Source organism: Chiloscyllium plagiosum, unplaced genomic scaffold (genome assembly GCF_037043375.1).
Source record: "Chiloscyllium plagiosum isolate Xiang-an unplaced genomic scaffold, Cpla_swu_hap1 HiC_scaffold_18, whole genome shotgun sequence".
Lineage (NCBI taxonomy): Eukaryota > Metazoa > Chordata > Chondrichthyes > Orectolobiformes > Hemiscylliidae > Chiloscyllium > Chiloscyllium plagiosum.
Window position 1 is genome coordinate 60,204,274 of NW_028270156.1, and position 12,208 is coordinate 60,216,481.

The 12,208-nt window shown below is 40.0% G+C and overlaps 1 protein-coding gene across 7 annotated transcripts in view; it reads right to left on the reverse strand.

Moving 5' to 3' along the window:
* The window catches only part of pidd1 (p53-induced death domain protein 1), a 92,101-nt gene that overhangs the window by 24,943 nt on the left and 54,950 nt on the right, over positions 1-12,208 (reverse strand). For all 7 annotated transcript variants that reach the window (XM_087996714.1, XM_043706163.2, XM_043706160.2 and 4 more), the window contains one exon: positions 1,443-1,593. In XM_087996714.1, coding sequence (XP_087852840.1) covers positions 1,443-1,593 — 151 coding nt within the window. The remainder of the gene's footprint in view (positions 1-1,442; positions 1,594-12,208) is intronic.

Below are 12,208 nucleotides of genomic sequence, written 5' to 3' on the forward strand. Positions count from 1 at the left end.
AGCTATACTTCAGAAATACTTCATTGGCTGTAAGGCTGTTTGTGTGGCCTGTGGTTTTGAAAGATGCTAAAACATGCAATTTTTCTTTTTTCTTTTTGTTTTAGATGAGACATTAAATTAAGGCCTGTCTGATTTATCACAGGGAGTTGTCCTGACCAATACTTATCCTTAAACCCATTTTAAAACTGATCAATAGATCATTATCATATTGCACCTTTCAGTAAGTACAACTGGCTGCCTTATTTTCCACATTTCCGTGGTGAATCATCTTTATAAGTAAAAGGTAAAGTGCCATGGTCTTACCAGACCATAGGCCTGCTCTCTTAGAGTGAGAGAACTAGCTCACTGCATGATGTCAGACCTTGGAGACATCTCTTCCTTGTATTGTTGAATTTATAGCGTTGGATCACAGAACATAGCATTGTACATCACAGGAATAGGCCCTTCAGCCCAACATGTCTGTGCCAACCTTGACGCCATTCTGAACTAATCTAATTTGCCCACACTTGATCCATATCCCTCTCATCTCTGCCTGTTCAGGTGTCTGTCTAAATGCCTCTTAAACTTTGCTATCATATTTGCTTCGACCACCTCCCCTGGCAGCATCTCCTTTGAACTTTCTCCCTCTCACCTTAAACGTTTGCCTAGTATTTGACATTTCTACCCTGGGAAAGAGACTGGCTATCCACCCTCTCCATGTCTCTCACAATTTTATATATTTCAATCAGCTCATCATTCTGTCTCTGATTCTCGAGTGAAAACAATCTAAGTTTTTGCCAACCTCTCCTTATAGCTAATACACTCCAATCCAGGCAATATCTCTTTTGTACCCTCTCTGTAGCCTCCATATCCTTCCTAGTATGACGACTAGAACTTCACATAATATTCCAAATGTGGCTTGAGTAAAGTTTTATACAGTTGCAACAAGACTTGCCAACTTTTATACACAGTGCCTGAATGATGAAGGCAAGCATGCTATCTGGGTTCCTTATCACCTTATCCATTTGTATATCACAATCGACTTGGACCCCAAGATCTCTCTGAATATCAATGCTCCTAGGGGTCCAAATATTTATAGTATACTTTTGGATGCATTTGACCTCTCAAAATGCCTCATGTCACATCACTGGCCAGATTGGAACAAGCTCACAAGACAAAGTGTTGACTAGACAGTTTAATAAAGATGACTGGGGGTGGTTTAACCTGAGAGTCACAACACCTCAGGTGGGGCTAGAGATTAAAAAGGAGAGTAACCTGAGTCAGTACAGGAATTGAAACAACACTGTTGGTGTTATTCTGCATTGCAAACTAGCTGTCCAGCCAACTGATATAACTGAGCACTTTATAAGTACTTCATTGGCTATAAAGCACTTTGGTAATACTCTGAGGCATTGATAAGTATGACTTAAGTACAAATCTTTTCTTTATGAATGAAGGCCTACCTTGTGTTTGGGAACACATTGCAGGAAAATTTGCTCCGGGTCCTTCTTTCTCTGCAGCACCAAAAAGTTGACCTGCCACCTCCTCAAGCGTTCGTAAACTTTTTTAGCTATGCCACCAACATACGTCTTGGTTGTGTACCACAACCAGTACCTGTTTCACACAAAAACAAACCATATTCATCATCAAGCAATTCCCGTCAAACATATAGGTGTGATTCTCAAATTCTGGGTGCCAAAATCAACTCCCTCAAAAAAAAAATGGGGAAAACCTGCTTGCAGCAGAACCAGCTCTTGGCCACTGTTATAGTTGCATAGAGCAGAAACATCCAAGAAACAAGCCAGAGGTCAGACCTGACATGTGAATTCCCATCTAAGCAACCCTCTAAGCCTCCACATAGTACTTATTTTGTTATTTCCATGCTGCTGTGCATACATTTCTTCCTATTCTGCCTTAAGTTATTTCAACTTCCCAAAAACGGAAGTCTGCTCTCACTCTGGTTGATTTAGGCCAATGAGGGTACAGCTTTTCTTGAGAAAGCAAACTGACAGGAATCTTTTGGCCTTTAGAAGTTCAAAACATTGCAGTCAGCTGCAGGAGAAACACTAGATTCTTGTGGTTTGAGAAGATCATAGAGGAAAAGAAGACTGTAGAGTTGGTATCCAGTAATGGAAGGGAATATTTAAGTCACATTGCAAATTTTGAGCCCCATACTCCTAGACTTGGGGTTTCAATCAGCTGAGGAAAGAGTGGCAGAGATTTCCAAATGTATTTTGTTTCACAGTGGCTCAATGGTTAGCACTGCTGCCCCACAGCACCAGGAACCCTGGTTCGATTCCAGCCTTGGGTGACTGTGTAGAATTTGCACATTCTCCCCAGTCTGCATGACTTTTTTCTAGGTACTCTGGTTTTCTCCCACTCACCAAAGATGTGCAGGTTAGGTGAATTGGCTATGCTAAATTGCCCATAGTGTTCAGAGATATGTAGGTTAGGTGCATTAGTTAGGGAGGTAAAAACAATGACTGCAGATGCTGGAAACCAGATTCTGGATCAATGGTGCTGGGAATGGGTCTGGGTGGATTATTCTTCAGAGGTATGAACTTGTTGGGCCAAGTGGCCTGTTTCCACATTGTAGGGCTCGATGATGATATTAACTGTTTTCTTTCATCTGTCCAAAGGCATTATGGCTGCAGGAGTAGGCAGGCATGTTCAAGGAAAGTGTTGAGTCCCGATGTTAGACTTCATTTGTGTAGCATGATTCCTGCCATTCTTGGAGTCATTATAAAAGTTAAGGATTTTATCAAAGTATGAAAAATGTTTTACCAGTTTACCAGTCTTTTTTTACACCTAAGCTAACAGAAAACACAGACCAAGTTTCTGTACTTAAAACAATCACAATTTATTACAACCAAACAGGTTATGGATACACATAAACAACTATGAACCATCACCCATAATTCTACTCTTTAAAATTCTAACCACCCTTATAAAAGGCCCCCTACACATTGATGGATAGACACGAAGAGATTAAAAAAATTATGGGTGGAGTGAAAAATTGGGAAGGCAATTCAATGGCCTCTGTCCACAGGGTTCGCTAAAATGATCCTTTTGCTTGTCTGGACTTACTGTTTGTCAATCTCTCTTCTCCAGGTATTTTTCAATTCCATACAGGAGGCACAGAGCAACTGGTTCACAGATTGCAAACTCTCTTAGTTGTTCATTGCTTTCCATGACCTATAATTATTTCAGCATGGAAGTTCACCATTTGATTGATAGCTCAAATATTTTATAAAAGGATGAGAGCACTTTGCTGCAGGATTATGAATATAACTCTGTTTGTCTTTATAAGGGATTAAGTACTTGAGGGGACTTAGAAATACTGAACAGGATTTCATGAATTTTGTACTATAGTAAAACCCGTGTTAAATATTTAGACCTTTAATTCCACTTAGACATAGCTCCTGAGGTCTGCCCATGGTGTCAGGGGGGATGAGTTAACATGAAGTTGTTCATGGGGCTTTAAGGGGCCATAGCAAATGGGTTAGCTTGGAGCATTGAATGATATGGGGATTGGCTGAATGGTGGAGGGGAGGGGAGGGGAGGGGGAGGATGCAGTATTAATGTTAAGAGCCAGAAGGTGTAAATTGTAATGAAACAATTGAGAAGAGGACCTGGACAACCAAGGCAGACTTTTAAAAAAACAACTTTCAGCACTTCGAGCCTGCCCCTCCAACCAAAGTGAACACCATGCCATTCTGGGGGAGTTTCTCCCATGGCTGTTCTGCTGAAGTAGAGAAATTTCCTTCCTCACACCATCACTAAGCAAGCAAATGCCCAGGCCACAACAGCTGTGACTGAGTATTGAGCTTTGATCTACTTGGAAAAAAACTTGGAAGACTAGAGATGAAATAATGAGGGGTGGCATGGTGGCTCAGTGGTTAGTACTGCTGCCTCACAGTGCCACGCACCCGGGTTGGATTCCGCCCTAATACGACTGTCTATGTGGAGTTTGCACATTCTCCCCATGTTTGCATTGGTTTCCTCCAGGTGATCCAATTTCTTGAGTCTAAGCATGTGCAGGTTGGGTGGATTGGCCATGCTAAATTGCCCATACTGTCCAGGGATGTACAGGCTAGGTGGATTAGTCATGGGAAACACAGGGTATTGGGATAGGGCAGAGGGCTGGGTCTGGGTGGGATGCTCTTCAAAGGGTCAGTGTGGACCTGATGGGCCAAATGGCCTCCTTCCATACTGTGGGGATTCTATTACTCTATGAGAGAAGGCCAGTTAAGTCAGAGTGTTCCCTTGAATAACTAGTGTCTCACACAAGGCAAAGCTGATTAAATTGTATCCTAATCCAAAAACCCTACAACATGAATTTATGAAGTAGGACTGCTGTGAGCAAAACAAAATGATTTACGAACACAAGTATCAATTCAAACCAGCTGCAAATGACTTCTATGTCATGTGTTAAACATTAGTGAATCATCCATAGTAGTGTTCTTGCTAAGTCAAAGGGTGTATTATTTTGAGGTCTGAAATGGAACAACGTACAGAACAGTGGGTAAATGATTGTCTTCACCTTACTTGCTGTAATCTGAGAAAGTTGCCTGTTTCTGTTGAGCCCACTTGCCTCATTCTAAAAGGAATGAATCGAGTACACAATCCATGAAACATCCACTCTGCCAGAATGCAACCCAAGTGATCGCAGAGAAAATCTGTCACAACATCCACTAACTTTTCGTCGTATATTCCTTTAAGACTATAAAGTCCATAGCTTAGCTGGTGGTAAGAAAGGCCCTCCCTGTCAGATCTTTTTGGTTTGCTGAGAGTTACACTGCGTGCTACCTTTGAGGCAGCTGTGTAAAGGAGAGACTATCATCCATCTCTGTCCAGAATGCACCTTTGCATTGGCAAGTTTGGAAAGCGATGTCGTAGTTTTTGTCAAGGTTTATTCTTAGCAGGGAAAGAACACAGGACTCGGTGCTCTAGGGATTCACACCAAAATAAACATCAACTGTTGCTGCAAGATCATCAACTCAGTGAAATGTTCCAGTGCAAAGAGTTGACAGTGACAGAATGTTGCAATATTGACACGTTCTAAGATACAAGGAGAAAGCGAGGACTGCAGATGCTGGAGACTCAGAGTTGCTAAATCGTGGCGCTGGAAAAGCACAGCAGGTCACACAGCATTCGAGGAGCAAGAGAGGAGACACAGGGAGGCCTGTCTGAAACATTGACTCTCTTACTCCTTGGATGCTGCCTGACCTGCTGTGTTTTTCCAGCACCATGTTTAATCAACCACATTCCACAGGACTACATACTGAAGGATGCACAAAAGCTTGGGGCAGCTGCTGTCAAGGCTCAATGGGGATAGGTCACTCTCTGAGGCACTCATGCTATTGCATACCAAGGAACTGGAAAGGGTGTAAAAGTTGGACTGTTTGCACACACAATGCCGGGAATGAAATGGAAACGTACCCTGCAAGTATAATCTTTACTGGCATGAGAAGTGAGTTAGCTTATATAATGTTGTCAAAGAAACTGATCTGAGTTGCACATTGTCAAACTATAAAATTCTATCAGGTCGCCCCTCAGCCTTCAATGTTCAATTGAAAACATGATGTGGAGGTGCCAGTGTTGGACTAGAGTGGACAAAGTTAAAAATCACACAACACCAGGTTATGTTCTGTTGGGAAGAAAGTGAGGTCTGCAGATGCTGGAGATCAAAGTTGAAACTTTATTGCTGGAACAGCACAGGTCAGGCAGCATCCAGGGAACAGGAGATTCGACGTTTCGGGCACAGGCCCTTCTTCAGGAATGACTTGTCAACTGATAACAAACCAGGCTTATCCAATCTCTCCTCATAGCTAATACCCTCCAAATCAGGCAGGATCCTGGTAAAACGTTTCTGTACCCTCTCCAAACATACTTCAAGAAATGTTACCAATAAAATATATTTTTAGAAAAATAACTCCTTTAAGGGTGTCAAGTCTAAGTGATGTTAAGTGGGCACTTGGTGAGTCTATTCAAATTCATGTCCCAGTGAAGTTGAAGATGACAACCTTATTTCAGTAGATTGGAGTGTGAGGAGTCGTTGCAGTATTGTTGTTGTTGTTGAATGGGCATTCACCTTCTTAAAAAGGCTGTGTTTATTACCATCACAACTACAGGGCATGCACTCTCAGTCATAAAGCCTGTGATATCACTACCAGAGAGAAAACTTGCTCACTGCCTGACTACAAACCATGGAGACATCTGTTCATTGCACTGTTGAATTTTAAAGAGTTGGAGTGGCACAATCTCACAATGCAAAAGTGCAGACTTGATAGCTAACATAATGTAATTTGTAGCTACCAGATGGTGATCACGGTGGCAACCGAGATGGCAGAGTTTGGGGGGGTGGGTTTAGCAGCCATCAGTGAATGGGTAAGCAAGCGGCAAGTGTGTTTCACAGCGGCAAGGGAGGGGGTGATCAATAATGAGTTGGGCTGTCCAGATGGATTATGAGCATGACCAGCCAGTGGTGATTGGGGCAGTCAGTGGGATAGTTAATAGCTGGATGGACAGTGAGAAAGAGGCAGGATCAATGGGCGTAATACCTCCATTCCAGTTCCAGTGTGATGTGGGCACACAATGATGACTTCAATCACACCGACTTCTCATTCACCTACATTGACAGGACATACACAGTTGTAAAGCAAAATGTGATACAGGACTCTGTCTTCTATTGGTGTGATATTCAAAATATGATTATCAGGAAGTCCACAGATACATAAGTATTTTGCTGGTGGTGATTCAGTAAATCAGTATCAGTTAATAGACATTATATACAGAACCACTCATTTGTAGCAATTGAATATGTTAAGTGGTATTTATAAGCGCACAGTGGTGATGTGGGATTAACAAGTACAAGCTTGGCTTCTAGAATTTTTTTACATCTTTGTATATCCTGTAAAGACTGTTGCAGCAGCTTAGTACTTCAGTTAGACCACATTGGAAATGTGTGTACAGTTCTGGCAGCCACACTAACAGAAGGATGTGAAGGTTTTGGAGCGGGTACAGAAATGCTTTACCAGGATGCTGTCTGGTTTGGAGGGTGTTAGCTATAAGGAGAAATTGTACAAACTTGGTTTGTTTTCAGTTGAACATCGAAGGATGAGGGATGACCTGACAGAATTTTACAAAATTATGGGAGGCATGCATAGTCGGAGTCCTTTTCCCAGGTTAGAAATGTCAATTACTATAGAACATAGGCCAGGGGAGGGGAACCTGGGACCTTAAGGCCACATGCGGCCTTCTAGGCCATTGTGTGCAGCCTTTTGAATGAATCCAAATTTTGCAGAACAAATCTTTTATTTTTTATTAATATGTTTTTTTGTCCTTTACTATTTTTATTTTAATCTTAAAATGAATGTATTTAAAATACCAGAGAGTTAACTTTAGAATTAACATTTTTTTCTTTTTTTTAAGTTAGTTAGATTTTTACAAAATAATGTGAATTTTGAAGAATATATAATTGAAGTTTCTTGGATGTGGCCTTATTAGATTACAACTAACATAATGTGGCCTTCCAACATGAAAATGTTCCTCACCTCTGACGTAGGCTTAAGATAAAAGGTGGTAAGTTTATAGGAGATGTGAGAGGTAAGTTATCTTTTCCCCCACAGAGCATGGTAAGTGTTACCCAAACACTGTCAGAGGAGGTGGTAGAGGCAAATGCAACAGAAATGTTTTAGAGGCATCTTGACAAACATATGAATATACAGGAAATAAAGGGATAACGGCTTTGTCGAGGCAAAAGGTTTTAGTTCAGAAAGGCATCATGTATCACTGCAGTCTTGATGTGCTGTACAGTTCTTCATTCTTTAATAAAATCATTTTATTTTCTGTATCATTATTGAGAAAGGACTGTTTTAAGACCAAGGATAACAGAAGAAACTGCTGGACTCTCAAAAACAAATCACAAACACATTGACTTGTTCTGCATACCAAAGGTCATCAGCCTGACGACAACTCCCTGGTTCCTGAGTAACTGAGCAGCTTGTAGGTGTGAACAATATAGTGAGGAGCCTTCAGCCCGTTGGAGGGGCAGGAGGTGTGTCTTCCTCTCTGCATTAGATTTCTTGAGGCCTCAGGTATTATAATTTGTTTCTTTCCCCAGCTGTGAGCTGATATCCCTTTCATCAGTAACTAAGAGACTTCGTAGTTTGCATACCACTCACCTTATGCTAAATAGGAAATAAACTGGAGAAACAAGATTAAAGAACAGAAAGGGGGTGGCAAGCTAAAAGAACCATCTCAGTGAACCCTGTGGACTGGTGCTATTGAATTGGGGTTCCCAGTTTTGGCCCCTTAATGTTTTTTTGCTTTGTCTGTAACTGTCCGTGTGTGTGTGTGTGTAGGAAAAAGATGCTTAAGAGAGATCTAGAGCTTAATCTAGTAAGATCACATGTTCATTGTTCACAGCTGTTTACTTGTGATTGGAATTTACTTAACAGTACTTCTAGTTAAGTAAGGAACCCAGTCAGTGTTTCCTGTTCACTGGATTCCAACAGACAAGTAAACCAGGGTCTTTATGTGCTTTACTGAAATCATTAACTGCTTCTGCAAGCCCTGAAGTAGCGGGGCTTAAGAATCAACATCCTTTCCTCAAGTGTCAGTTCACCCCTCATCCTTTGATGTTCAACTGAAAACAAACCAAGTTTGTACAATTTCTCCTAATAGCTAATATCCTCCAAACCAGGCAGCATCCTGGTAAAGGAAGAGAAAGTGAGGACTGCAGATGCTGGAGATCAGAGTCAAGAGTGTGATGCTTGAAAAGCACAGCAGGTCAGGCAGCATCTGAGGAGTGGGAGAATTGACGTTTCAGGCATAAGCCCTTCACTCCCGATGAAGGGTTTATGCCAGAAATGTTGATTCTCCTGGTCCTCGGATGCTGCCTGACCTGCTGTGCTTTCCAGCAACGTACTCTCAACAGCATCCTGGTAAATACCGTGTAAAATATGATACAACACAAAAGAAAAAAAATTTGGTCATGAAAAACTCTAGCAATTGTTAATAATAAAGTAAATTGTTTAAAATAAAAAATCAAAAGTTGTAAAGTGAAATTATATGGAAGTGTAATGCAATTGAAAAATGAGACGTACTTGTAAAATGGAAACATTTTTACAAATGTAGATTAACTACTTTCATTTATGTAACACCTCTTGTACTTTCTGAATGTCGCAAAACATCTTCTAATCAAGTAAGTTTTTTAAGTCCAGTCTCTGTCACTTCAGCTCACCAGGCTTCCAATACATGCATATGAAGATCTCACAGATAGAAATGACTATCAATTAGTTGTTTAGATGATTGAGACAAACCATTTGTCAGGATGTTGGGAGGATTCAGCTGTTCCTCAAATAATGCTTTATTGTTTCCAACTGAAAAGGCAGACAAGGGCTCAGTACAACAAATTGTCCAAAAAGAAAGCTTTTGCAACATTGTAGCACCCACCTAGCATCAGCTTAGATTATATCCTCAAGTCCTTGAATAGGTCTTGAACCCAGCTCTTTCAGACTCTGAAGCTTATGGATAAAGGACTCAGGATTACAAATCAGTTGAAGTGACACATCATAAATTATATCACTGAAATCTACGCTATATATGTAAATATATAGCGTATGTGTGTATGTGGTTCCTTTGCCATCATGTTAAGTGAAACAAACATATCTGTATGAATCTTGTATACTGATATAACAAAAATATTTATAAAATTTTATACATATGTGTATTTGTGTGCAGTAAAATGTGTTTATGCTGGCAAATGTTTGATAGGGGAAGTGTTGTAAGGCAGGAAGTTGGGACACTGACTTTGGAAGGTCAATATCCCTCCATGAGCCAACAGCAAGGTCACTTCTGTTAAGCAATTGCCTGTGGTTAACAAAGGTAGTCATGGAGAGTATTCAAATAAAAAAATAAATAAAACTGAGAAAGTTAGCGGTAGGCTACTAAAGGATTATCAAAATTTTAGAAATAAGGAGTGGACAACTAAAAGGTAAATTAAAAATGGGAGGAAAATGATTCAGAAAGTAAATTAGCAAGAAATGTAATAAAATATATTAAAGCAAGGCATTCTACAGATATTTAAAGAGTAGCTAAAGTGAGTGTGGGACTGTTGAAAGATGCAACTAAGCAAATGATAATGGGAATGTGGAAATGGCAGATTATTTTAAACTAATGTTTTTGCATCAGTTCACAGTCGGGAACATTATAAACATCCTGAAGATAACAGACTGGAAAACTAGTATTCAGGAGAGGAGTGAGACAGAAAGCAGAAAACATATAGACCTGTTAGTCTAACCTCTGTTATTGTGAAAATGCTCGAGTCCATCAGTAAGTTAGAAATAGTGGGACATTTAGAAAAGCTTAACACAATAAACAAACAGATTCAACATGGTTTTGTGAAAGGGAAATTATGTTTGCTTGAGTTCTTTGAGGATGTAACAAGCAGGTATTACAATGGGGAGCCAGTAAATATAGTGTATTCGATTTCCACATTCGATGAGAGATTCCCCACCCCCCCCCCTCAATTCTATCTCCTAGAATTGAATAAATATTTGTAACTTGGAACTCCGTGCTTTATTGCTTGGCCCATTATATTCACTACAGCTACCAACAGATGTTAACTGTAATATCCAGAAGTAAAAAAAGGAACATTGTACATTGTAGTGAAGTGATTCATAAAACATTACCATGTAGATCTTTGATACTAAATTGACACAGGACCATTAAGAACCAAAAGATCCAAAAGGCACAGACAAAAACAGAAAGTTCGTCATGCAAAAAAATCCCTCAACATTTTTCAACAGTGTCTACACTGTGCTCTGGGGATCCCCTTGATATCAATATTAGCAGCTGGTCAGGTGATAGGTACTCTGTCTAAATTCTTTCCTCCCATATTTTATCCACAGTCAAATATAAAGAGATAAGTACAACCATCCTCCTTTACCTGTAATCCTCTTGACTGCAATGGCTGTGCACAAATGTTCCACTATATGCTCAACACACAACTACTGAAGGGCACATGCAGATATAGCGAGCGTAAATATTTTCAACATTCCAATAGGTTTCTCTGTGGCACATCTGATGATTATGCGGCGCCTGTGCTTGAATGAAATGCCTTGTCACAGAACTTACAAATTTGGTTTGATGTAGAAATCTCTCATCTCCAACCATATCTCAAATCTGCCTCGTGGAACAATAAGGTCTGGAAATGTTTGATCATCAGGAGTGACAAAGTATTTGCCAATATAATCGGACTGAAGGCAGACAAGTTACCAGGACCTAATGGCCAATAGCTAATGGTTTTAATACTATCCAGAGATAGTAGGCACATTGGTTAAAATATTCTAGAGCTCATAGGATTACAGAAGGTTTCCAGTAGATTAGAAAAATGTCAATGTGACATCCCTGTTCAAGAAAGAAGCGTTCCAGAAAGCAGGAAACTATAGGTCATTTAGTCAAATATCTGTCGTTGGGAAAATGCTAGAGACCATTATTTAGGAAGAAATAGCAGGACATTTAGAAAAGTTTAACACAATCATAAAAAGTCAACGTTGTTTTGAGAAAGGGAAATCATGTTTGGGAAATGTTCTAGAGTTCTTTGAGAATATAACAGAATACGTGGTGTTTTTTGAATTTGATATGGTACCACATAAAAAGGTTGTTGCACAAGATAAGAGCACACGGTGTTGGAAATAATGGACTAAGGATTAGTTAACACCCAGAAAACAAACTCAGGATAAATGGATTATTTTTTAGGTTGGAAAGGCATGACTAGAGGATCAGTGCTAGGGCTTCTATTATTTACTTTCTATATTATTGACTTGGAAGAAGGAAACAGAAGATACTATATCTAAATTTACTAACAACGTAAAAATGGGGAAGGGCATGATGTGATGAGGACATAAGGAATCTGCAAGAGGATACAAATACATTTTTGCCCATTCACTCAAACTGTCGGATGAAATTTAATATAGGAAAGTGTGAGGTCATGCACTGTGTGGTAGACGGAATCAAGGAGGGTGTTATTTAAATACATAGAGAAACCAAAATAGTGCAAAGGAATCTGGGTCTTTGTGCACATGAAACAAAATGCTGGCATGGAGGTAAACAGTAATTAAGGAGGGAAATGGAACTTTGGCCTTTAGTATTGGAGTTAGAGTTTAAAAATAATTATGACTTGTTACGACTGAACAGGCTGTTGGGTGAAGTCACACCTGAA